The sequence below is a fragment of the Athene cunicularia genome (assembly GCF_003259725.1).
Source record: "Athene cunicularia isolate RWA chromosome 3 unlocalized genomic scaffold, athCun1 chr3_part1, whole genome shotgun sequence".
Taxonomy (NCBI): Eukaryota; Metazoa; Chordata; class Aves; order Strigiformes; family Strigidae; genus Athene; species Athene cunicularia.
The window spans coordinates 122,814,882-122,842,336 of record NW_020799097.1 but is presented as its reverse complement, the minus strand read 5'-3'; the positions used below and the strand labels follow the sequence as shown (position 1 = coordinate 122,842,336).

Below are 27,455 nucleotides of genomic sequence, written 5' to 3'. Positions count from 1 at the left end.
AGTTGAAAAACACTTGCTTGAACGTTCTACATTTCATGCATAGGTGAAACACCTTTTAAGTTGGCTTTTGTTAACTGCAGTTCAAAATCTTATATCCTTGAGTATGTACCCGAGTAGCAGCCACCTATTTGAGTTTGTGGGAAGCTGCTCAAGGACAGAGAGAGGTATTAAGAGAAGTGTGCAACACTCAGACTAAGCCACAGGAAATTTGAGGGAGATTATTTCCTCACTTCTAGCCCTGACAACACCTGCTCTGCCATGCTTTTCATGTGGCGACAGGAGGCCATCAGAAACCCTACCCATTCTGTAGAGGATATACTTCCATCAAATAAAACACATCCACTGGCCAAACACCATGACAGCTGGAAGCCAACCCCAAGGCATAAAAAGAAAAATCCTTTCCAACTTGACCATGTAAACCAGAGCATAATAATAATAATTCAAAGGGAGAATGACCTCGGGTGACATGTACTTACAGTGAAGACATCATCATCGCCGACCTCAGCCTCGTTGTGAAGTGTCGACGAGGAAGTCGTTGACCCTAGGAAATAAAATAACAGCTTTTTCAACACATGACATTTATATTTAACTTTTTTTATTAGGCTGGCAAACATTTGGATTCTCACAAGTTTGTATGTTGTAGATGTGTAAAAGAGGGGATTAAATTAAGGAAGAAAAAGCCATCTACTTGAAGCTGGGTTGGAAAGGTAAAATCTGAAAGTGTTTCTTGACACAGAACCACATGGCTGCCAATGCTAATTAACTATGTTAAAAATAGCAGTTACCATTTCCAATTACAGAAGGCTTTCATTTCTGAAGAACGGTAAAGCTATGTACTAATCAGTGCTCAAAACTAGATCTTCAGCTGTCAAGAAAGCATATACGAGTTATTCTTCACATGTTCCCTAGATCTCGGGAGAAAATGACTTTAAACCCTCATTTTGACAATGAATAGTTAGACTGGGTTTCTTCTAATTTTGGAAGTTGTTATACATTGTAAAGGTCTTCTCTGTTATCAGCTATTTCTCAGAGAACCACCTTGCCCCACGTAAGCAAAGTATTTGAATGGAGCTGAAATGTGTAAAACCATAGACAAGAGCAAAATACTGGGGTGCAGTTCTCACTTAATACATGCAAATCATCTAGAAAAGTGGGAAATCACATTAAAAAAGCCTTCCTCCAACCTCTTTCCGTGTCCTGGAGGGGTTCCCCTCCGGAGATGTTCAAGAGCCTGGTCAGCACCCACATCACAGAAGGGCAGTGGGGAGGGCGGCACACGCCATTGCTTAACGTGGTAGTAAATTTAAGCTGTGGCTAAAAGGGGGTGACCCCTCTCCTTAGCCCTGGTCAAGAATCCTGACCCCCTTCCCAGCTGGCTTCACCCCCCATGAAGCTGCCAAGGAGGGTGGGTGCAGCAAGATGCTCTGATGGGGGGAGAAACACCAAGTCAAAGTCATTTTTTTGATGTAAGCCCACTGTTATACTGAATTAGGGCCACATCACATCCCTAACTAAAATAGTTGAACAGTTTGTACCACCTTCATTCTGGAATTTTTTTTAAAATAATGTGCTTTATATAATGCTATCCACACCAGCCTTGGCTGCTCTCAGTTGCATCATCACAAAGATGTGCAGAGCTAAGTGTGAAAGCCCACTTAAAACACTAAGTAACGTGAAAACATTTGTGCCATTTGCTACATTAGCTTTAAAAGTAAAAAATCCAGACGCTCTACAGAGCTGTACAGGATTATTGTACTTGTGCACAAAACTTCTATGCTTCTGATGCTACAGGGAACAAACTACCAGTTAAATAATAATTATAAAGCAACAATTTCATGAAGTGACGTTTCAAACACACATGGTTTGCTGTCTTTAATATTACCTGCTAAATTTGATCAACCACATGAATAAAAAATGAGCAATAAATGAAATTCACTGTCCGACACTGTGTGCACGAGCCAGTTCTTGTTTTTCATTCAGAAAGCCTTATTTGGAAGTTAAGGAGGAACACATTCATGAGGATCAGTCTGTGCTGTTAATGGGATAAATATAGATTTGCTGATTTTGAAGTATCTGAGATCCAGCAGAACTCGATTTTAAATACCTCCACTGTAAAATGGATCAGAAAGAGCAGAGTAGGAATTGCCACATACCAGCATCTTCAACATACTACTCAGTATAGCTGTTATCACCTCCTTGAAACTTTGCACAATCCCATGCCACTTACATAAAACATCACATTTATGATTCAAAACGCTTCCCAGTTTTAGCAAGCAAGAAAAAAGTGGAAGGCCTAGCTGTAACTTCTTCACATTAATGGCACAGCAAAAAGCCAGTGAATAAAGTAGTTGAGAAGATCCTTCCTCTAACTGATGAGGTATTTACCAGGACAGAGCCCTGGGGGATTAATTCTCTCCCAGTATCTACCATTTCCATGTTAAAGCAAGGACAGGGCATCCAGAACATTAAGCTTTCTTATGGAGCTAATGTCCTCAAAAAGATCCTGAAAAAATAATGTCATTTGTATACAAAAAATATCCCAGTCACACTGGGGGAGAGGGAGGAGGAAGGCTTTAGACCAAAAAAAAAAAAAAAAAAAAAAAATCAAGTAAAACTCCCATGAAGAATCAAATTTCATTAGAAGTACTGAATTATAGCTGAATTATGATTGCCTGATTGCAATGAAATGTGAAAAGGAAAAATTTCTGACAACTTCAAAGCATAGGCAATTCAAACGCATTTTTTACAGAAATAAAAAAAACAAGAACACAACGAAGTCTTCAAGAACTACCATTCAACTAAGAGGATGCAGACAAAACTAATTACTGCAAAAAAACCAAAAACAAAACAAAGTTTTATTCAACTCCAGGCAGGAATTCATATTGTGATTTAACAAAGACTCAGTAAGACGAGATTCGGCTACATATAAAAAGCCTGGGCTGTTTGAGTTGCCTTCGCTAGTGTGAAAGCCAAGTCTATCAAAAAAAGCAGTATTAACAGACTTGATAATAATTAAGGGGGAAAGTCTGGACAAAGCAGGTCAGAGAGGACTGGAAAATACTTGCATTGAAATCCCTTCTCTCCTTAAGGGATGAGACAACTCAATTCTTGAATGTAAGCTGGGGCTTGCTCAGCATAGAGTAAGTGCTGGCTACACTAGAACACGTGCACAAGAGATGTCCAAGCCCAAGAACTGATTTTACACCCATCCCTCTTCCCAGCTCCGTGACTCAAAGCCCCTTCCCCACTCTTCCAGGGGTTGAAGTGGCCGCTACTATGTGCCGTGGTACCTTCAATGAGGTCCTCAATGGCTTTTCTCACTCCTCTGTCGAAGGCTCGAGCGTCAGCGGGGCTTTGAAAAGTGAGCCCGAATTTTCTGTTGTCGACTTTCCAGTGGTGGAAGGTGGGGTTCGCCTTTGTGTACACCAGGTCCTTCTTCACAAAGCACTCCAGCACCACCTGGGAGGGCATGAGCCCCAAAAGAGGAGCAAAGTCACTTTTCCTGCCCCAAGGACATAGTCGGTACCATCAAGCAAGCCGAATCACCTCACGCAGGTGCATATCCTTCCCTACCAAACGATGACTAATAAACACCAGACACTGTAAATGTTCTCATAACCACTGCACATTCATCCTTTTCTTGCGCTCTGAGTAGGTGCTTGCTCCCTATCCCAGGAGCCTATTTCAGGCCCAACATGGCACAGGTGACAGCTAGCAGGGGCTCAGGTGGAGGAAGAACCTCTTCTCTCAATAATTTCACTCAACAGAAATTTTATCTGCCAGAAGCAGATTTAGGAGGTGCTCTAACACTCCCCTCACCCTTTTTTCCTCCCTCATCCCCAGCCAGGCAGTCATCTCAAGCTCTGCTGTGCCAAAAACCATCTCTAGGGTGATGCTCAGGGAGAACAGGAATGGCTTGTTAGTCTTACTCTGTCCTCCAAAACCATAAGCATGGCTCCCAAACAGTATCCTAAGCAAAATAGTATTGCAACAGACAAACCATACGTGAAACAGCTTTAAAAAGGCAGTCTTTTTGAAAGGAAGATCATTTCTGACTCAAATAATGCAATTTTTTTTCCCCAAGCACTGAGTTTGCAGAGCCTGTGCAGGGAGTGTTTGTTTTCAAGTTAGCCCATCTCTTCACAGGAGCAAATTTCAGAAGAATCTAATATATAGAAACAAGATAACGAATTATAACATCTAAAATGGACCCTGGAAATATGGAAAAGGCTTTACTAATTTGATATGTGTGAGGAAAGAAGAGAGCTCCTTTTTAGATAAAGAGCTACCAGGAGAAACCGAGTGCGTCAATTCATAAGAGACAACTTGTCTTCATATTCTCACTCTGCTCGTTCAAACCTTGAACGACACACAGCATAAATAATTCATGGCCATTTTAAAGGCTTGCACTGCATTACTCAGTGCAATGTGACTGGCTTCATGGGTTCTTTACACTTGACTTCTCACTTACCCCTGCTACTTAGAAAAAAACCACAGGCCCTTTTTCAATCATCAAAAGGGGGTCTTTTGCACACGGATGTCAAAGATTTACCTGCGCCTTCCAGGTGGCAGCACGCCAACCTAGATAGCAAAAGATGGCAATTCTAGATGAGGATGGGTTTGTCTTGTCCAATCTGGTACTATTTGCACATGCATTTTTTATGTTTTCAAAAAAACTTGTGCAAGAATACAATAGCAATAGAAGTGGGATAATTCTCATTATAAGAACAGACAAAAGTTGAATTAGGGTCTATTACCAGTTTGTCTTTCTGCCTTTCACCATGGATTAGAAATCCACTTCTTCCATTGCCCTCCGGGTACGTGACCTTGCAGACGCCAACTCTACTGAGACCGCCTCCTTCTTGCGGCAACCATCCCCCACTGGAGTCATCTCGGGTCATAACCACAGCTTTGACTCGCACAATATAGCTGTCACTGCAATGGTAACAAAACAAAAACAGAACTTTTTGTGAGCATCGCACAGTCTCATCAGAGCATTTTTTTCTTGAGGGCGGTACTTAGACAGCACTGGTCTGTCCTCAACACAAAGTTTCTGCCCAAGATGGAAGTTCACCTCCATGACAGATGGCCTTAACCACTCCAGCCACCAAAGAGATCCATCAAACAGCAAGGAATGAAGCTGTTGGGTTGCCAGATGTCAAAATACAGATCGAACAACCCATGGTCCCTCATACAGCTGGGGACAGGGCCCAAGAGAGGGGGGTGAGTCAGGCAGCACCCCAAGGCCACCACCCACAGGGGATGCACTGGGGCATCAGGTCTCCAAAGTGTTGGGAGAACATGTGGAGCTCAAATAAACCATGAACAAAGTGTTTTAAAGTTTCTGTGATCAAATTAGCTAAGTGGGCTCTGAAAGACGACACTCAAAATTCCTCTGCAACTGGAAAAAAAAAACAACCCACAAGTGTGGCTCCAGTTGGTACCTCAGATGACAGGAGATGGGAATCATCTCAGTTCAGTTAATCAGGACCACATCAAGTCCCTAAAAAGTGCTACACCAGCATTTTAAGGGGCTTTCAAATGAGGCATATGATAACCCACAAGAAGCTATTCTGGAAACACTTGAGATTTGGGGGATAATCCAGGTGCCCATCACAAGGGATCAAGAAAGCCCCCTCAGCAGGAGGCTCCGCTACCCCTGGCTTCCTCCCGTACCCTTTCAACAGGGCAGTTGCTCCAGCATCTGCTGGGGACATCACCAGGGAGAGCATCATCTGGGACCAGGAAGGCCACTACAGGACAAAGCAAAAGCAGTGCACCTTGCATAGACGTGCAACAGACTCCAAGCTGAAATGGGTTGTCCCCACTCCAGAGCTGTTGAAAAATACCCAAATTGGCTTTTCTTCTTTCATGCTGCTGCTGAGTCCTGTCTTGGTGCAACCTGTCATGTTTTAGACATCAATTAACCCAGTGACCGCTCACGAACAGCGTTGATGGCTGTGATGCCCTCACAGGAAGGTGACAATAGCATGGTTAGACGTCAGCCATGCACAACCTCAGCACTGTCGGCTGCAGAGCTGCCTAGACACCCACCAGCACCTGCAAAAGCGCCACAGGGCACTCAGACCTGGGCAAAACTGGGAACCTCAACAGGAGCTAAGAAAAAGGATGCACAATGGAAACTGCCCAGGAGTTGTCCGTTTCCAGACCACAAGGTTTGCTCATCAGGAGGAGGAAGCTCAATGAGAGAGAGGGCTCCAGGGGAGGCCTTTCAAACAACAGGTATCAAATCTTTTAGGGAAAGAAATTCCTCCAGCATCCTGCACAACATGACAACACAACAGGCCTTTTCTATCCAATATTACAAGTAGCAGTAGCTTTCTTCATCCTGCACCAGGTAAAACTGCCTTTTTTTTTCAGACATTATTTTTGCATCACTTTTGTAATCCAAGTGCTAATAATTGAAGCTCGAGTTCTGCTTTCTCTAATATGACCAGATTTTATTTAATACCTAAGAAAGCAGCCTCATGGATACTACTTGAAGGCAGTTTTGAGGACAGACCAAGGGAGGCAGAAAGCATCTTCCGGGCAGAGGTGCCTTGGACCAGCAACTAATCTCTTCAGCAGCTAGAGAGATCTTGCAACACGCACGCTACAGTTTTCCCTTCACAGGCTTTAGAGATACACCAACTTTCTCTCCAGACCTACACAATGGAGGCAGTACAGATGCTTAAGGTTCACCCCTTGCTGCTCTGAAGACTTTGCACTGGTTGCTAAAAGCTTTTCAGCATACTCAGATACATGGTTCATACCACAGCTGACACACGCAAGGCATTCAACCAAGAAACAACATTAAGAATATTTTTGCTCTTGAGTCCTTAAAGCAGCATCCTGCTACAGGAAACAGGGCAAGCATGTCTATAAACAGATCCAGTTAGCTTTTTATTTCCTAATGAAAACCCACTTCTAGATTTTACCAGTGGCAACTTTAATCTCTTGGCTTCCTGATACTCAAAATTAAGAAAAATATTTCAGCTAATTTCCTACTGTGCAAAAATTGAGCTGCTTCCCTCCAAGACAATTTTTATTTTCTTCTCTGTACCTTTCCCACATGGTCTATAAGGATTAGCAATTAACAGATAAAGAAAAACTAAAGCCAACTATGTATTTCTATATAGTTCTCCTGTTCCCCAAGGATCCTTTCTGGACTTATTTTTAACTTCTCACTTCTGGGAAACTCCCATTAAACTTCAAGATCTCTTCTGAAGTTGGAGCTGCTCAACATGACCTTCCTTTCCCATCCTCCTGCAAAAGTCAACCACATAAACTGCTACTTCTTCTTCCACACTTGAAAATTGCCACTGGCAATACAGCTTCCTGTGGGATTTACTATTCACTTTTACGGCAGCAGCCGGAGCCCTCGGCTGTCCCAAAAGTAATGTCATCTTCAGTTACTGTGCTGCAGGAATCGCCCACTTAAAGGAAAACTAAGAAAGCTACTCAGTACTTTGTGATTTCTACCGATTATTTGTGTGTTTCCATCACATATCGGTGATCTCTCCAGGCTCATAACTATGTCTGAATACTAGTGGATGCATACACACTAAATTTAGGTGCCCTGACTACTATCCCTGACCATTATAATCACAATCTGGTGGGGCACCTAGCCACATGATTTTCATTTCATGTCCAGACCCATACTGTGACCTATGGCTCTTACAGCCTCTGCCATCAAGGCCACTGATTTCACCCAAGCAAACATCACATAAACTGCATTTCTCCCATGCTGAAGAGCTACTTCCTTAAATATATCAAGCCAGAAAACCTAGTTTCTATACCCTTAGAACAGCAAGAAGACCTCTGCTCCCCTGTCAGAAGAGGACTTTGTCCAGCAGAAGGGTTCACCTTTGACAAGGTAAGCAGAGCTCTGGCTTCATTAATACAATCCCTTGGCACACTCTCCTTCATGATTAAAAGTCACAGGTGACACTGCACTCCCTTGGAAAGCCCCATCTCCACTCCCACTGGGCTTCAGCCACAGGCACATGTCTCCCAGTGTGCAACCTATGCCAAGGGGCTTTGGAAAGAGACAGAAAAGAAATAAGGAAAGAAGGTGGTTAAGACGTTTTAGGGCTTGACATCTTGGTTTAGTCACTGGACTAGGACTCAAAAGCTGCACACTGAATTTTCAAGGCTATGCATCGCTTCTTTCAGTTTTCTATGTCAAAAACTTGCCTGCTGTTTCCATCCACAAGCCTAGAATAGGCAATGCTTCTTTCCCTCAGTCAGTGTTGATAAAACTTGGGAGGGACTCAAATATTTCAGGTCCCTATAAGGACCTTGCTTCCTTAGTGTAAAAGCTGTTTATTTTCTTTGCTATTTAATTTTATGCGGCTGCACCAAGGCTCTGGCTGGTTGCAAGCATTCATAATCCACAGGAGCGAAGTAGAGATCTGCAAATCCCATGTGCATGACACTGCTGAGACCTTAGTGCACTGAATCAGCGAAACAACCATGTTCAAGTCATCCATCTGCACTTTTATCAGAGCAACTATGCAATTTGACTGTTCCAGCAGAAATGGTTAATGAGGTACGTGAAAATATTTGGTCCAGTCCCATTAATGAGATAGTGATTACCGCCAAGATTAGATAACTGAAGCCTTTCATATAGTTAAAAATGAAACGACTATAAAAAAAAACCCACAGTAGCTTTAGTTCCCCTCATTTTATTGGCTTCTTAAAACTTTAAGACCACTCTAATTGTTGGGTTTATGGCCTACGTGCTACACGTTTCATGCAAACTACCCTTAATTACACTTTTAAATGGAATACTTTGCTATCTTTACCCTACAGATTGTCTTCAACAGCCTTAAAAGCTTGGGAAGAAAAGTATCTGCAGGGATTACCCAGCTGCATGGCAGCCAGCCAGTGTGTTCCAGGGCTGATTCAGGTTGTTTGCCCACCCCACCCTGAGCAAAAAACCATAATGAACTTGGGGAGTAAAGGTAGCACAGAAAGCCACGTGCTGTTTTTATTGGAAGGAAAAGAGAGCCCTTTAAAAATTATAGCTCGTGGGTGTGCATATATATCTATTAAAAAAAATATTTAAAAAAAAAAAAAGGAGTGCGTGCACATGTATCTGAAGGATATTGAGAATTTTCCTAAACAAGAAGTGAATGAATGATTACCTCTGCAACAACTGAACAATGGGTGCGTTACTTATAGATGCACAAATGTTTTGTAAAAGTTAGGCTAAGACATAGATGATGTTTAAGGTGGATAAAAGTGCTTTCTTCCAGCATGCATGAACTACATTATAAAATGCAGCTGACACCAATCAGTGCTCTCCAACATGAACCACATCACTTACAGCAACCACAGCACAGCAAAACCAATGGGGGACAAAGCCCTGAGCCTTGTACACCTGGTGTGGGTTTATGGCTACAATCCTGAATCCAGGACTAAACAGCAAATAGTTCCTTTGTTAGTTAAGGCTTTAATTTTGCCAGTGTCTTTGCAAGAGGAAGGTGAAAATCCACAGCTTCCTTCCACTCTTCTTACCCATCATGCTTCAAATGCAGCAACTGCAAATACCATCTGAGATATCTAAAAATCCCAAGGGGCAAAGAAAAAAAAAAAGTATTTTTTATTTACTACTTTTCTTTCATTTAGCATCTAAATCCCTTCCCAGACACCTTCCATAATTCAACAGTATTTTTCGCTCTAGCCAGACTAGTTGACCAAAAAACTTAGAAACTTCCATGCAAAAGCAGCCATACAGCATTTCAGTGTTTTCCTCCCTTCTCAACTTTGCAGCTTACAAGGCCAGGAGAGATTCAGGTCTCAGAAATAAATCTCATATAATGGGTTTCAAAATTACAGACTAAGGTCTTTAAGACATCAGTGATCCCAGATTTCAGGGAAGAGCCAAAAGGACAGCAAGAGGTTGAGAATGCAACAGCTGCCAAGGTCGGACCGTTCAGCTGAACTGAACTGCAGACACTGGGCACTTAAAGTGGATCCATGCAAATTTAACTTTACGATTACTGGGGCATAACCCGTCTTTGGCTAAGCTGGATGTATTTCATGGTGCTTTTACTCTGCCCTCTGTCCCTGCCCCAGCAACTCCGACAACTGAAGTTAAAGTCATCCCATTCTGCCCAGGTGTTCGCTGCAAATTATATTGCAGAGATCCTCTCCAGAGTTCATCCCACAGCCAGAAAGAATCAGCATTTTGGTGGAAGTTATCAAAAACTGCTGATTTTGGAGCCCCACTTTCTTGACCTGATGTTTGGTTCATGAACTTTCCAGCAAGAATAAAATACCTGCAGATTATAACCAGCATTTTCTTCTTCAAAACCCTAACTTACCTCTTTGTTAGAAAGAAAACTGAGTGCATGGAGCCACAGCAAAATAAAGCTGATATTCTGATACTATTTAGATTTCTAGTAGGTTTGATGATTTTTCATTATGTATCAGCATGAAAAAGCACCACCTGCACCACTCTGGTCAGATCCAATGTTAAAATGTAACCTGTAGAAAACCATGGAAAACCTCCCAAAAGTCTTCCTTGCCTTCACCTGTACATCACACCAGGAACACAGAACCACTGTATCTACAACTCACCTCTAGTATAATAAATTTGAAACCTGTATTTTTCTGTCTTTCAAATCCAGTACTGCCAGAATAAAAAGGCATTTGGAAAATTTTGGTTTCCACCCGGTCAGAGTAAATACAAGAGAGTTCAAGCTCCGCATGTCTTGTTCCAGAGATGCTGGCTGAGTCCTGCAATGTTCCTGTCCTGGGGCACTTCATCTTAAACCAATATTAACCTTACAAGCTCAATTTCAGGACATTTCTCTGTCTCAACAAAAAAACTTTGTTGGCATTTAGCATTTCCTCCCAGCTTCCCTCTGAAAACGGAAAGGAGTTTTCCCTTCCAACTTCCCAATTCATTCCTGGTTGCTGAACAGAGTTTGGCAGCACATGTTCAGCTTGTATGCTGACCATTTCAGGGGCAAAAAGGGGAAAAAAATATTATATTAACTCCAAGGACACTGTTAGCTGCAGCAGCGCAGATGGTAGAGGAGGAAAATCCTGCACTGAAGTGCTCATGCAGAATTTGGAGCCCACCGCTGCTAAGTTTTAAGAAACACACAGTCCTAACCTAATGTCCCATAAAGCATTCCAGAGGAGTAGTTCTGCACAAAGATCACTCAATGCTGGGGGTTTTCCTGCTGGCTGAGTGCTGCTCAAAATCTTGTGGGCAGCAAAAAACCCAACCCAGCAGGGTGATCGCTCCAATGGGACTGTGAGGGTCCTGGACATGGCAGGGATACTCAGAGGCTCAGATGTCTTTGACCCTCAAAAGCTTGTCTTCCCATATGACACATGGCCTCATGCAAGGAACACAGCTCCATGAGGCTGAAGTAAGCCCAGAATACCATCTTTTGACTGCAATTTTTTCATTCCTCTATGCCTTTCTGGGTCTAGAGCAGCCCCAAAGGCAGAATAAAGAAAGAGGGGCCTGGTCCTCCATGGCCAGTGCTTGGGTTTGCTTCCAGCGCTGTAGCCCATCTGAAAATCCTCAGTAGGAAAAGATTAACAGCAGGTTGGTTTGTTTGTTCTTTTAGAAGGAAAAGGACTTCTCAAAAAAACAAAACACCTGCAACAATCCAGCTGCCCGCCTCCACAACTCCCTTAAACACCGAGGCTACGATGAACAAAAGAACCCTTTCACCAAAATGCTTGTTAAACATTTAAGGCTGATTTTATTGAGTTTACAAGAAACAGCTCTATCCTAACTCACTCGAATAGCATTTCATAATCCCATAATTATTTTAGATCCTTTTGGGAAGTACATGAAAAACTAGTTTTCATATATATTTTTATATATATATATATACACACACATATATACATAATAGAGGTACACATAGCTATGTAATTTTTCTTTTATATTCATTTCTTTTATATATAAAATTAAATATAAGATAATATAAAATTATATTTATATTATATATATTTTTCTGGGTTTTGGTGTTTGGTTTGTTTGTTGTTTTGGTTTTTTTTTAAATGACACACAAAAGCATCAGTTTCTGCTGTGAGAGTAACTCTTACAGAACATTTTTACAATGCAATGTCCCAACTAATTTGGCTCCACCAAACTAGGGGACAAGATCACTTTTCTGATGAAGACAGGATCTTGCACAGACTAGGTGGGTTTCTTGGCCAGCATAACCTCTCCTCCTGTGCTAGGCTTGTCTTGTGATCCCCACAAAGTGCTGTACATGTGGGCAAAACCCCAAACCAACCAGTAAGCAGCTTTTCAGGGAAAAAAGTAGGCTTGCAAACATGCTGACAGGCAAGCAAAGATCCACCAACACAGCTCAAGTACACAGATTTTAAAGGCTATTCCCAGAAATTAGCTTACTACACAAACAATATTGAGTTAAAATGAAAGTTTAACTGCATCAGGGGAAGATTAATTTACTACTTGCGGCTCTACTGAAGCATCTATGTAATATATTGTTAAAACTGTGTTAGAGCTACCACAAGCCGCTGCAAAAGTTGTTAGAAAAACACCCCCAAAAGTATTTTTTTTAAAGAGACAGCCACAACACCACCCACTGATGCATGCTAACAACAAAACTCTTAATGAGCAACCATTTAATAAAACTTCTTCAAAAAAATACAGTGAACATCCCTCTTACTGGAGAAAGAATTACTTCAGACCAGCCCCCTCTCAGCTTTGCATGGCAACTGTTTTGTCAGTGATTGCAAGTTAGAGGTTTGCTGTTTATTAAAAAAAAAAAAAAAACCCAAACAAAAAAACCTGCAAAAAACTTTTCTTCAAAACTGTTTAATGGATCAGTTCTGCAATAAATCATTATAGCAGCACATGTAAGTATGTCTTGGAAAGTTGTAAGAAGCAGCAAAATAAAAAAAAACAGTTTAATAAAATAATGAATTTAAATAATTTACCCTGCAGCAGCTCATGAAGCTGGCATTCAGTACAGGCAAGAGTTGCACACTCAAGTCCTTCTATTTTTGTGCAAGGGTACAAAATATTAACAGATTTCAAGAAAAGCTAATTAGTACTATCATTTACTGTAATGAAAAAGGAAGTTGTTATTGCATGACAGATGGTATTTGTTTTATATCGCACGCCAGATAAGCGAAAATTGCAAAAGCTTAGCCATCCAAACAGGTAGTTGCAAGAGGATCTGCATCCTGAATTGATTTCCCACTCCATCCCTCCTAAAAAAAGCCACAACCAAGTTCTACCCCAATGTTTTTTCCAACATATACTGTCCATAAATACTCTGCCACTGTTACCCTGTTATCTAAGGAATGCCAGTAGTAAAACATAACCATCACAGAATCTGTACTGAAGCTTTCTAAGTTTTATCGCCCTCCTTATTTTGTAAAATTAAACTAGAGATTCGATAGCGCTCGCCAAAAATTACAGAGGAATGTAATGGAGAAATCTATTCAATTCACAAGATGATGCTGTTCCACGTGACCCTCTTCCCCATCCAATGAGTTTCTGCTGTCATGCTGTAGACCGCTGTGATGCCCACGACACCAAAGGCGTTAGCCAGAAGAGGTATCCCATTACTCCCATATAACATCATATTTTGCAGATTAAATGCCACCTGTCCTCATGCAGCCATATTACAGGTCGAGTGAAAATAATGCAAGGCATGTTTATCTTCAGCTACAGAATCCATGATACTCCAGGACATAAAAATAAATTATGTATACACATACACCGTATTTCTGAAAAATCTGAAATTTACGAAGAAAAGAAAAAACCCACCAAACCCCTTTGCTCAACTCAAGCAGTTTGCTTTTTCCCCCACTCTCCTCCATTTTGATGAGTGTAGAATGCAACTATATTTATCCCCCTGTAAACATCCTTCATGACACGTACCATACAACTACAAAGGCTAGACAACAATATTTTGCAAACATAAAAAAAAAATTTCTGTGACTCAATTCCAGCTGAATCTCTTTCAGATGAGGGGGCAGGGAATAAGCAAGATAACTACGGTCTAAATCTAAAATGTTTTTATCTTTTCCCATGTAAACGTGTTTAATTCTTAGCCACATCAAAACCAGCACGCACACCGTTCGCCTTCCACCTCACTTTAACCCCCCCAATCCACAAAGTGTCCATATGGAGAGGGACATCAAGTGCAGTAGCTTCCCAGGCAGCATCTATTTTCCTCTCAGTATTTGAGAGGGTGCACATGAAATCATTACTTCTGAAAAAAATGTATATGTAACCATAAAAGAAAGCGCGTGTTTCACAGAAGAAGTCATACATATTCACTGATAAATTATACGCTCATTTAGAAAAGATTCAGAAAGGCTGTGGGGGCAGGTGGAGGAAAAAAAGCAAGAGTAAAAAAAAATATGAAATTATACACCGCGAGAACACACACACACACACATACCTGCTGGGGGATGCCATTTCCTCTACATTTTACACCCCGATTGCTCCATTTTACCGTCATTGCCACTACCAGCCTCCCGACCGGCGCTGGCTGCCCCCCGTCCCAGCTGGCTGCTGCCGAGCAAGCGAGCGGCTTCCCCCCATGCGTGATTCAGTCTCCTTGAGGGATGTGCTGCATTGTACCGCGTGAGTCATCCCAGAGGTATTCTGCATATTACAGCCCTGGCCCGACCATTACTCATTCGCAACATCCTCCCCGCTCTGAGAGCACAAGCACATGCACCGACCAAAGAGCCTTGCTTCCCCACCCCGGTTAGGCTGGGAAAAAAAAAAAAAAAAAAAAAAAAAAAAAAAAAAAAAAATTACGATACAACTGCCATAAACTAATAACGGGGGCGTTCAGCAGCGGCTGACGGAGCAAACGCGCTGCTGAGAGGTTGCAGCAGACCGGCAGGATTGTCACCCGCGCACCCAGGACTACAAACAGGTCCAAAGTTGAAAGCGGGCGTCATCTCCGGTAACCCCGGCTGCACTTTATTCCCCAAAAGCTGCTCACGCAGCGCTGGGACCAACAGTCCAAACAACTCAACAGCCTTCAGGGAAGCACTCAGCCTCCAGACGTGCCTATCTCCATCGCAGCTTTTAACAGGATTTTAAACACTTCCAGTTTTCAACAAGTGGTATTTATAAATATCAGCTATAGGTATACATATAGGTATACTATACCTGTGCAGGCAGCTCACACAACCGAAATGCCAACACAGTAACGTCCCTACGCACGAGCTCCGTTTCAGGCAGCTGGTCTCAAGTGCTCTCTTGCTACTCAGAAACTTTCGTAACAGCTTTAACTCCTCGCTCAGCCACTGTGTCCCCCTCCCAAAGTTATATGATCATCCCTAAATGCCCTCTAATTTTTTAAAGCAGAAATGTTGTTCAAGAGCTGCCTTGGCACCAACGACAAGAATAAAAATTGTGACATTGGGGCTCTGAAAGCAGGTGCTAAAAATACTTCCCCAGTTTCTGAACTAATTTACACTGATGATTAGGCAGGAGTCGGGAAGAAAGCTAATTTAAGTGTTTCCAGGCTCAGCTGATTCTGCCTTCCTTAAATCCAAACTGGTTTAACCTTGATTTTGGGCAAAAATCCCTTCTTCCCAGGATGTAGAACAGCAGCCAAGGTGATGCTGCCTGAAAGCATCCTTTAGGAAAGCTGCATCCCCATTTTACAGACATAATAACCTCAAGTCACACACGCTCTTGAAAACTTCAAGCTTGGACCAGAGAAACACCAAGCTTGAGACCACCGAGGCTTGAACTCAGTTTCAGCACGCAGACACCAGGCTGCAGAGGATGCTGAGGACATCCCGAGTGACATTTGATCATTGCTTCTCTCCAGCATCTAGAGAGGACCTGTGCAGGTGGTAGTTGCAGGTATCTATTCACAGCTTGGCTAGATTTTGTCATGACACTGGAATTAAGCTACAGCCCAAAGCCATGCTGAAGGCCACAGGCAGCATTTTAAGCTTGCTATAGTGGGATGAGGTGAAGCTACGTTTACCCAATTTCAATATACAATATAAAAAGGTCCTTAATTTAACTGTCAAAGGGTACTCTGTTTTGGTAGAAGTGCATTTGCAACCACTGGTTAACTCAATAGCCAGTCAGAGCACTGTGCCATCCAAGTAATTAAAAAAAAAAAAAGTATTTAAAAAAAATTTTAATAGCACATCCACAACTTGTCCTACCCTGATGCGCCAGGATTTGCTGCCTTGCCACCTTCTTCAAGCTCTTCAGCAGCACTGCTTTTACCCTCAAACACTTAACATAGCACCCATCAGCTCTGTCCTCAGCCGTCTCCAGCAAGAAGTCAGCACACAAGTCCAAAGCAATGTCAGCCAGAAAAATTAAAGAAAGATGCTGTCTCTTTTTGCTGCAATTCCAGTTTCTAAAGTTTTTCTCCCACGGGACAGGGGAAGATGAAATGTGCCTCCCAATGTAAGACAAAACTATCTTTGAATAAGTTGTGTTGTAATCTTGTTTCTGAAACAGCAGCTTGAGCTATTACATTTCCCCAAAGCTTCCCTGTTTTCTTGCCTTCCCACTGCTCCACAGACCAGCCCACCACTGGTCCTTTTAGAAACTCAAGGCACCGCACACAGCAGGACTTGGGACTGAGCATCGACATGAGGCAGCTTACGGAGCAGCAGCATTAACACACGATTTCAGCATTACAGGTCAAAAGATGGGTTTACACAGAAAAGCCATCGCGCTGTAAAGCTAACACAATTTTGCAGCTGCTGCAGGGTAGCTCTCAGCTCACATGGCTGGGTTGAGCCATGACCTGGGTATTTTCTGCAGTCTCCTGTTTGCTGGTGTGCTGGAATCAGGGGCAGGTAAGGAGAAATGCTCTGTGTGTGAAAATGCAAGACACAGAAAAACTGTTATAAATGTTACAGCATGCTCAATCCATATGGATGCAAATAAAGCCCTGGCCTTCAGTCTACACCAAATTGTATCCATCAAGAAGAACCACCATCACCTCATTGAGTTGGCTTCAAGCCCTGCTACCAAGGGTTTTCTCTGAAGGGAGGTGGATATCAACTCACCAGGTAATTGTGAGCATCAACCGAATCACTGGTTGGATTCTTGCTTTTGCAAAAGTTCTTTAAACTTAAGGCTAAGCTAGCAAACCTCATCTCCAGGGTTGGCAATGCTGCTGCGCTTTTTAACTATTATTATTTTTCCCCTTAAATACTGCCCTGTCCAGTCTATCTTTGCATGCCCATCCTTACTAGCTTGGTGGTACTGTGAAATATCCTCCAAGGCTTTTGTGCATTTCCTAGCTTGGGACTGATGAGCGGCTGCTCTAACACATGAACATTTTCCCCAGTTTCCAGCGGGATGCACCCTGCCACTGGGTTTTGCTATTTGAAATCTAAAATAAACATTGGAACTGGAGAGCCAACAAGGCAGTGGATCCGCTTTCTGCTGCCTGCCAGCCAACTACAAACACGGTTCAAAGAGCTGAGACTGTGGTTGGAACAAGAGAAGCCCATTTTCACTGTAGCTGCTGAAGTATTTGTGATTAAGACAATGATATTGAGTCACCACGTTAATGCCAGCTGTATTAACGGGCTGAACTTCTACAGCACAGCATGAACACAGTGCACAGGACCAAGCTCTCACAGCTTGTAAACCAGGCAAAAAGACGTTTCAGCGCATAATTTCAGTGCAGCGTAGGCTTCTGAGTTATCTGCAGCCCCAGGCCCATATAGGACACTCTGAAACTTACGTCTCATCACCTGGGAACCTACCTTTGGTATAGCATTCAAGATTTCCTATAGCAATATTGCCTAAACTTTGCCTACTGTATCTTGTGAGGGGTAAAAAAAGGTTGTTTTCCTCCACTTTTGTTTTAATTAAAAAACCCCCCACTAAACAAAAGACCTTCTAGACATGGTCAGCGCAGCTTTTTATCCAGCACTTCACAGACACCCAGTTCATTCATGCTGTCCTTGTTGCCTATAAAGTTTTCTTGAATACAGCATCAATTTGAGTCATATTGTAGGGAAGAGCTCAAAGTATAGCAGAAATAGGAAAAAAAGACAGAAAAGTTGATCCTTAGAAATTACTTTAAACTTGTTATGATGTGCTCGGGGCTGCTGACCATTGAGGAGCAGTGAAATGCTCCTCCCTACATACCATTACCACACTTTCCCTATTTTCCATGAAACTGGAGTAAGGCTCTCCCATCCTGCACACCTCTGCCAGCACAAAAGTAAGGTACTATTAAAGTGTTTTGGGAGTTGAGCAGTCTGCTGGGGGATAGATGGTCCAAAAAATCCCATGCAGGATCAGTTCTGGTCACAGCTCAATTCCGGTCATCACACACCAAGAGAAGCATGGACAGCATGTCAAGGGAGGTGATTCTCCCCCTCTGCTCCACTCTTGTGAGACCCCTCCTGCAATGCTGTGTCCAGCTCTGAGACCCCCAACATAAGAAACACAGGGACATGCTCAAGTAGGTCCAGAGGAGGCCACAACAATGATCACAGGGCTGAAGCACCTCCCCTGTGAGGCCAGACAGAGAGTTGGAGGTGCTCAGCCTGGAGAAGAGAAGGCTCCTGGAAGACCTTATAGTGGGTGGCCTCCCAGTACTGAAAGGGGCTACAGGAAAGGTGGAGAGGGACTCTTTATCAGGGAGTGTAGGGATAGGATGAGGGATCCTGGTTTTAAACTGCAAGAGGGTGGATTTAGATTAGAGAAGGAAGAAATTCACCACTATGAGGTGGTGAGACACTGGAACACGTTGTCCAGAGCAGCTCTGGCTGCCCCCTCCCTGGCAGTGTTCAAGGCCAGGTTGGACAGGACTTTGGGCAACCTGGGCTAGTGGAAGGTGTCCCTGCCCGTGGCAGGGGAGTTGCAACTAGATGATCTTTAAGGTTCCTTCCGACCCAAACCATTCTATGATTCTGCAATGTTTCTGCTTATGCATTTATCAATATAGACTTCACTTGGAAGTTCAGCTTCACTGAGCATGATGCTTTCCTAACACAAATACACCCTGAGTACTCCAGTAAAACTAAGGAAAGGGGAAAGCTGCAGTATTTATTTTTTTTGTAGACATCACTGATCCAAAACAGAAAGGATCCATCCCTTTTCCTTTTTGCAGTTGGCTCTGGACTGTAGGAGCACCTTGCATTAATGCCCAACAGCAATTGCTTTGCAGCTCAGGGCCCAGGCTGGGAGGCCATCATCCCAGCTGGACTAGTGCAGGCTGTCCCTCTGGCACCAGAGCATTACACACAGTACAATCCCAGGCCCTAGTGAAGGCACACCTATTAAAAAAATTAGCGATACTAAATGAACATGGCAAGTTGGAGAAGCATTTCTTTGCCATTTCAAACTGTGCAAACCAAGGCAACTCTGTTGTATGTATCTGTTTAATAAGTCCATCTCCAGGTGACTTAACAGCTTGCAACAACCATTTTTCTTATCTCGGTGTTTTAAAGCTCAGGCCTTGGACAGACATGTCATTCTCATAGATGAATGGACATTTGTACTTAAGGATGACAATAAAAATCGACCCCAGCATAGATGGGTATTTCTATCCAGGACACACAAAGGTTCTGGGTGGAGGCCATGTGGGTTTAATTTTCCTGCAGACAGATCAAAGGAAAACTGCTGAGAGCATCTTACTCTACTCCAAATAAACATCCATGGCCAGAAAAGAGGTTACACAAATGACATGCACTGAGCTCCTCCACACCGTAAAAGCCTCATGTGCTTTTCTTCTAATGAAACCCTTCCTCCATAGCTCCTAATTGATACCTGGACAAACAGCTGTTAATATAGTCCAGGAAATCTAACTCTGTACTTTGCTTACTTGTGTGACACAGACTTGATCATCACAGAGCAGACTGAAAATTTTCATTTCCTTGATTAAAAAAACGGTAGAAGAAAAGCTAGTAAAAAATAGAAAAGACCTTCCTCCTCCCCCTTTTTTTTTAATGTTTAAATACTTAGCTCAAAGAGAGGTGTTTTCAATGTCCTGCCTCTCCACAGTTTGCATCTGAATTTGCATTCTTCTTGCACCAGTATCAGTATCTCCTAGACTGCCCAGACGGCAGAGCTCAAGCACTTCTTTCACGTCATCTGCCTGAAGAGCCCCTTGCCTCTAAGAGCCAAGATCAATTACTGCCACGAATGGTTTCACACCTCTGATCCCCTGAGAAAACTGATCCCTCACAACACAGGTTGAAGAGCTTGACTTTGCTGGTTGTTTCTAAATCAAACTTTTGTTTCATTTCAGCCTTAATCCAGACTGCTTAGTATGAAAGATGTTTTACTGCATAAGATCTCAAGTGATGAAGAATCCACAACATCCCTAAAAAAATATTGGCGTTTTTTTAAAGTGTGAATCTTCTTTTAACTTCTAACCACTGCATCTTTTCTTTCCCTTTCTGTAGGATAAAAATCTTTTCCGTGCAAGTACACTCAGACTAATTATGTCTACCCCAGGCCACATATATCCAGTTTCTTATCTTCACCAATTTCATCTTTCTAGATTTCAAATCATCTTTGCTGCTTTTTCTGAGGGTTGGTGCTATTGTTCGCAAAAGCTCTTATGCCAGGACTCAATACTCCATATGCTCAAAGCACCTGCAAAGGCAGCAAGATACAGCAGACCAAGAGGCAAGCACTACAAAACCTTTACCAACCTGGATTTCTAAATCTAATGAAAACTTCCATAAAACCACGTTGACCAGATCCAAGTTCATACACTCAAGCTGATATTGACTGCATCTCCTTTCAGTCAACTCCCTGTTCTGACTTAAGTCAGTTAGCTGAAATTTTCGAGATCACTCTGCTTCTCTGTGTTAGTAAAACATTATCTTGCCCTTAAAATGTACCTTGTTGAGCTCTCCAGTGCTTGTGGGAACAAGCTGCGATTTTATTGACTTAAAGGAAGGTGGTTAATGCTTATGATTTTGCTTTCATCTTTAGTAGCATGTGAATTATTTTATTGTTCATTTAGAATAGTGATCCACAGCCTGACTCTTTTGAAATACAGAATGATACAGGGCAGGTTTCCCCTGCTGCACAGAGTACTTCAAGCTTTGCCATGCCTGCCCTGTATTAGGGCATACAGCATTAACAATGATTCAGCTTTCTGATGTTATTATGTACGTCCTATAGCAGCCAAAGGTTTCTAATACCTTCAGTTTCCTCCAGGCAACTGTGTGCATCTCCCAACTTCTACTTTGTTCTCCCTGCAGCCAGCTTTCCTGTTTACATCTCTGTCCTGGATTCCCTTGCAAAGCTGAAGGGCTTTGGAAAAAGCACAAACAAGCGTTTCCTCAAGGTGCAGGCAGTTGCTTTGCCTCTCTTCCTACCAGAGTCCTTCACCCAGTCACAAGTGTCTCTTGCATTTAACAGCTTGTATTTCCTGTGCTCTGTTCGAGTAGGCAGATCTTTTACACGCTAGAAGATACAATGGTGTGAAGTGCCTGCTGAATGTATCACCGGCAACAGCAATTTTGTTTGCATAGGGCAGAGAAGTCAATCAGGGGAGATCACCTCGGGGTCATTCTATATTCTCATGGGTGAGGATGAGATGTTCAACACACTGCAGGTTCGTGCTTTCACACCAATTCCTTCCAAAAAGGTTAAGTTTTGGGTACATCTGCCTAGGGACAGCCAGAGCCCTCTGGCATATCTGAAGGTAGGTGGTGAAGGAGCTTCTCATCCTTGTTCCCAATCGGGGTTTTTGGTGCACTCTCTATCAGCTAGGAGCTGCAACCTCAAATATTCTGGTTTTATTGGGGAATAGCAGAACAACAAGGCCACATACAAGACAAAAAAAGCCGCTAAGCTTAGAAAATATCTAGTAACAGGTCATGCAAGTCCATTCATTTAACAGGCTATGACACTCTGCTTAAAAACACCAAAACATGATTACTGAAGAAAAGCAACACTATCTTCTTGCTGGAGATCTGCGAGAAGAAAGCATTTACTTTTCGTCTTTGGACAAAGCCCTGTCTATACTATATGTTGCCCACCTCCAATAAATTAAGGTTCTGGCTAGAAGGAAGGGAGAAGATATACCGTTTTTTTTTTTTTTCCTACTTGTTTTTCATTGTCTCAAGCTGTGTTACAACCACTCTACACAAGTTCAGCAGATGATAATGGAACTGCAAGTGTTTATCTCAATCCAAAACGGCCTTTTTCACCCCCTCCCCTCAGATTTATCTAGGGTGTTTTAGTTCCTGTTTACCAAGGACACAAAATCAATAGGAGGTTCATGTTTATCCTTCCACACCCCATCTACAAATTTGGAATTCATTTTCCTTAAGGCGGTTTCATCCAGTTATATTATCTCTGACTTCCTTGCTTAGGATTTATCTGCCTCTGCCATTATGTCCACTAATATCTTGGAGCAAGAGGAATTTTAGAAAGGAAAAGCCTTGGTCTGAAGATGTGCCTCCACTGCATTCATGCAGAGGGAGGGCAGTTACACACCCAGCACTCTAGTGGGATGTTTTGGCTCCCAGACAAGACAGCGGCAGAAGCATGACATGTGAAGACTGTCCTGCAAGATCTTGTTGTCTGCTAGAAATTAATATTCAGAGAAAACAGAGACAGCATTTCCATGTGCTATGGGAGAGAAATATGCATGCATCGCCCAGAAGCAAGATTAATACAAGCTTTGCTAAACAACTCACACCATGATGGGAAATCACAAGTTGTCAAGTTGTCTGCAAAAAAAAAAACCCCAACCCCAACCAAACCAACCCAGTCAAAACCAAACTGAACCCTCCATCCCCCTTGGCCTGAGTCTGATCAAGTGCTATTTCCAGTTTAATTTGCAAGGTGCGTCAAGGGGAAATTCAAAAGGTTATGACTTGAAGGACCCACAAGACACTTCTTCATCCAGGGGTGCCTTTTATTAATGTTAGCACCATGAGGAAGCAGGTCCTCAACCCATGTTTCTTCTACCATGGGGACAGCCCTTAAGGAGCAACCCCACCAATGCTGTGAAGACACTGTGAGTATCAACACAATCCAGCCCATGCCACAGAAACCCGAGGCAGAGCCAGCACGAGCATTGAGTTATGGGTGGCGTAACAGTCTCAGCTTCAGTGAACTCAGTGACAGAGTTGGATGATGACAACTCCATCCAAAATAGAAAGCCGAGGTGGAAAGCCAGCTACTCATTCCAATCCAGCACCCTCCCTTGGAGATGCATGGATGATGCCTATCATCAATTTTGACACAAAAGGGAAAAAACGCATCCTCGTCTCAGTCTGTGCAGATGTGCTCAGGTTGTAACGAGTCCATGGAGAACTTGGGAGTTGAGACCCCATTGACCACATGCACGCATGCATGAGGAAGAATATATTTAAAGGCACATATTTAATGCATGTGTTTAAAAGCTGAACAGATACTATCTAAAAGTAACAAAAGTTAGTAGCATATTGGCTGAAAAGTTTGCTCCAAGGCAATGCAGGAGTTTGATGTAGAAAACAGGCACTTCTCTGTTGACTAACGGCCAGTGCTCATCATGCTAATAAATTAGGTGGAAATCCATGGCCATCTCAAAACAAGCTCTAGACATGGCAACATCTAGGTAACAGTTGGACAGAAGACCTCCAGATGCACTTACAACCAAATAAATGAAGTTTAGCTGAAACAATGCATTGCCAAAACCAACACAAAGACAGTGACCTCTGGAATTTGGGGCTACTTGCAGATGTCCTGAAGGATGCCATCAACCAAGTCATATAAAAGGTACTTTAACCCCTGGCAGTGATTCATCTAGATATTTTTTTCCAGCAAAAAGCCTTATTACTGAGGAAGAGTTTCCTATTATTTGCAGGAATATTCAGAAGCGAACAAGTAGATACTAATTTGTTAAAAAGACAGATAAACATGTACAGGAAATACTTCTATGAAGGTCCTGATCCTGTGAAGATTAATAATCTGCAGTACTGGAGACAAAACCATGACACTGAGGAAATAAGTGAACTATAAAAACAGGAAGAAGTGGAAGTTTATTTTTTTATGTTATTTTGAGGGAATATTTGTTTTTCTGAAGCTTAAGATACCCTCAAAAGCCTCCATCTGCAGGTCACACTATTCTCTATACAAAAGCAGCTGCAGAGAGTTTCCTCATCCAGGTCCCCAGAGCTGTCAGTCTAGGGAGGCCATCCTGCACATTACGGATTAGCTGTCTCCCTAGCCAACATTGTTACACAGTTTTCACCTCATTTAAAGCCATTACAAGTCACTGAAAGGGCTGTCACTGTGTGGACAATGCATTGTAGGTGATACCAATAAATCAATCTATTTTGCTGTTGCGTTTCCCCTTACGGCCACAGGACAAAGGCGCTCCCTCCACATTTGTATTTTGGTATATCTACTGTGATACTCAATACCAAGGTAGTACTTGTTGGAAATGAAGGGTTTTGCCCCAAATAGAAAGTGTTAAGAAAAGCTGTTCTGGACTCTCCTGCCTTGGGTTTTGGTCAAATGAAAATAAACCAGCCACTACTGTGAATTACAGTCCCTCCAAGGATGCAGCAGGGATACGCTGAGGCCAACCACCACTTTGGCAGCAACTTGGTGGCACAAGCGTTTTCAGACCACCATAAGTTACCAAAGCTGAACAACCACCACTGCTTTGTCCAGAGGCACTAACCTTTTCTTCTGTCTTGGAAATGTCTCATGTTAACATACAGTGGCATCACAAGGAGCCTTTGGACTCGTGTGATGTCTTACACATAAGTTATCTTCCTTACATGAGTCAGGCTGAGGCACAGCATTGCCCAGGGGTCTTCTGCTATTAAAGGAAGTGGGGAGAGTAAGGGACTGGAACACCACATCAATTTGTCCTCATCTAGGAACTTTCTGAAGCAACTTCTCCACCTCTTTCTTGCAAAAGCCTGCAAGAAATTGAGATCATTCCCATCGCAACCAATGCTGCAGACATGTACTGAATGCTACCCTAAGAGCTGAATTAAGCTCACACCTGTCTGCAGGATTCGCAAAGAAAGCCATCAGTACAGAAATTAAGTTTAACTTAACCTGAAAAAAAATGTTTAAATATTTATGCTTCTAACATGTTCTCATCACTTCTCTCTTTAGTACCATATATAGCTGAATTATTTTTGCCCACTAGAAGCAACCCCTTTGAACTAGGGCATTCATTGCTTTGGAAATATCATTAATTTTCCACATTAGTTAGCAGATATTAGTCAACTATGGGGGGAAGATTATCCATATTAAATAAAAAACACCAAGTGCAGTCCTGTTAACCCAGCTTTCCATTTGGATTTGACCTCTACCACAACTACAGCGAAAACCTAGATGCTATTTGTATGCTTACTGTATGGAACATTTGTATAAATATCTACATATTGTATCAAATATTAAGTATTTGCTATTTGTCTGACACAGAATATACCAAGCCACATGTTTTCTGGTTTTGTACATACCAACTAGGACAGCAACCAACTATAACAGTACAGTCAATTAGACTGCAGTAAAATCAGAGAAACAAAGATCTGACTCTGAAACAGTTTAAAATTTCAGTTCACACAAATTATTCCTGTCTATAGAAATGCCAATGCTGCTACAGTGGCATAAGAACTCATCAACATGCGGATGTGGGATAAGCAAAGGTCTGGGATCAAAAGCCCACCTGAGCCAGCCAGCCTTGCTAGAGGGTATCTGACTTATGCCAATTCACATTCACTTTTCAAGGGATTATTTACATTAAAATCCTGCCGAATTACTGCAGATCCAAGTACACCAGCTGTTAATCTTTTCTAATTTTTGAGTTTGTCTCCCACGTGTGTTAGTGTACCAGGGTTTTGTGTGATGAAATGTTTTACACCACCTCGCAGCTCCTCATGTTAACTGACAGTATCGGTAATTAAACAACTCGCATCAATTACAAGCAGAAATTGGAATAACAACAGACACAGATGGAGCCCTTGAACACTGGCTTCTAGGAAATCACCATCAAGAGCACTGTTAAAGTTCACACTCTCTGGCTAATTATGTGAGGTGGCCGTGAGAAGCTGCACCCGTATATTGCATTTGCCATGGTTCCCTGTGCTTTGTATCCTGCATTGTCACCCACAAATGTCATTTTAACCCTGAATTGGTACCCAGTTATTCTGGCTTCACTCCTTTTTTGTTCTAGATGAAGGTGGAGGACGAGCTACCAACAAAACCTGGATAATACTTCCACAAAAATAGGAAACCCTGACTCCTGCCATTAAGGTAGCTCATCAAGTGTGAGCCAGTTAGCAAAACACAACAGTATTTTTCTCCCTTCTCTGCTAATACCCAAGAGATGTTTTCACGAGTCACGGATTTGGTCCCCAAGTCCCTTTCTTGAAAGCATATAAAAAGAGTATAAAGTAACAAAAAAATTACAATAAAATGATAGGTTCCTTGTCCAAAGCAGCTTTCCAAGCTTTGACAGACCTGGTTACAGAGCACACAGTGCACAAGGACAGCTGTGAGCTAGCTGATGCTGAAAGCATCAAACATTTCTTCTGGGGCATCTCATGGCTTCTTGACTTTGCACAGCCCTGGCTGCAGGGGGCATTTTTGCCTTATCCATTAAAACAACCAGTGTTTAAGGTCCATGAGTACTTCAGTAAATCAGAGATGCATGCCAATGACATCAGAAATAAAACAAAAAATAATAGTTTAAAAAAAAAACAACAATCAAGCAGTTTAAAAACTTCCATGACACTTAACAGGCTGTGGACTCTCCTGCCAACCAAGGTAGCAACAGGGAGGGCTGAGCTCTGGTGCCAGGGACCCCAGATGCCCATCATGCCTCTGATGACCAGCTGTTGCCAGTATAGAGGATGGTATGGGCACTATTCCAAAAATTCTGCTCCTGGATAGCGCTTGGGACTTCCTCGTGACTCTCTGCCAAGCAAGTGGCATTGCGAGCTCAAAGCGGCTCCTCGCTTGCTTTCCTGAAATGCTGCTGTGAAATGGGTACAGATGGCCCTTAGGAGCCTGGTGGTACCCACACTGTTCCCACATAGAAAATTTTATTAACTTTAACCTGCTAACAGCTGGCAATGCAATAACCCACATCCATGGACTGCTGAAGCTGCTACATCCCATTTAGATTTGTAGGAATAAAATTGTGCTTTTCCGTTGATACGAAGTAATTTTTGCTTAGTGCCCCAATGCTTGTTCAGGCAGGCTTTCTATTCACCTGGGGCAAGCACACTCTTCAAGCTTAATTAGGTCATATCATAGGCTAAAGAATTTAATAGTTAACTGAAACATCTCGCCAACCATCGGTGTGCTCTGCATGTCTCTCATGCCTCACGTAGTGGAAGTCCAAGGGTGGGAGAGCAGCTTGGGCTGGGGAGAAGGTTTAAATTTAGCCAAAAGGAAGAACACATCCAGCGCACTGCCTAGCTAAAGAAATAAAATAAAAATCCACTCTGTCATAATACTGCTGCATGACATGGACTGACTAATTAATGCATGA

The 27,455-nt window shown here is 42.5% G+C and overlaps 1 protein-coding gene across 1 annotated transcript in view; it reads right to left on the bottom strand.

Annotated features, from left to right (window-relative positions):
• Positions 1 to 14,523, bottom strand: part of SPRED2 (sprouty related EVH1 domain containing 2) — a 37,553-nt gene extending 23,030 nt beyond the window's left edge. The window contains exons 1-4 of the mRNA XM_026845936.1: positions 14,424 to 14,523; positions 4,758 to 4,935; positions 3,291 to 3,459; positions 477 to 541 (exon numbers count right to left, since the gene is read on the bottom strand). Of these exons, the coding sequence (XP_026701737.1) occupies positions 477 to 541; positions 3,291 to 3,459; positions 4,758 to 4,935; positions 14,424 to 14,440 (429 nt within the window). The 5' untranslated portion in view covers positions 14,441 to 14,523. The remainder of the gene's footprint in view (positions 1 to 476; positions 542 to 3,290; positions 3,460 to 4,757; positions 4,936 to 14,423) is intronic.
• Positions 14,524 to 27,455: the final 12,932 nt, after the last annotated feature.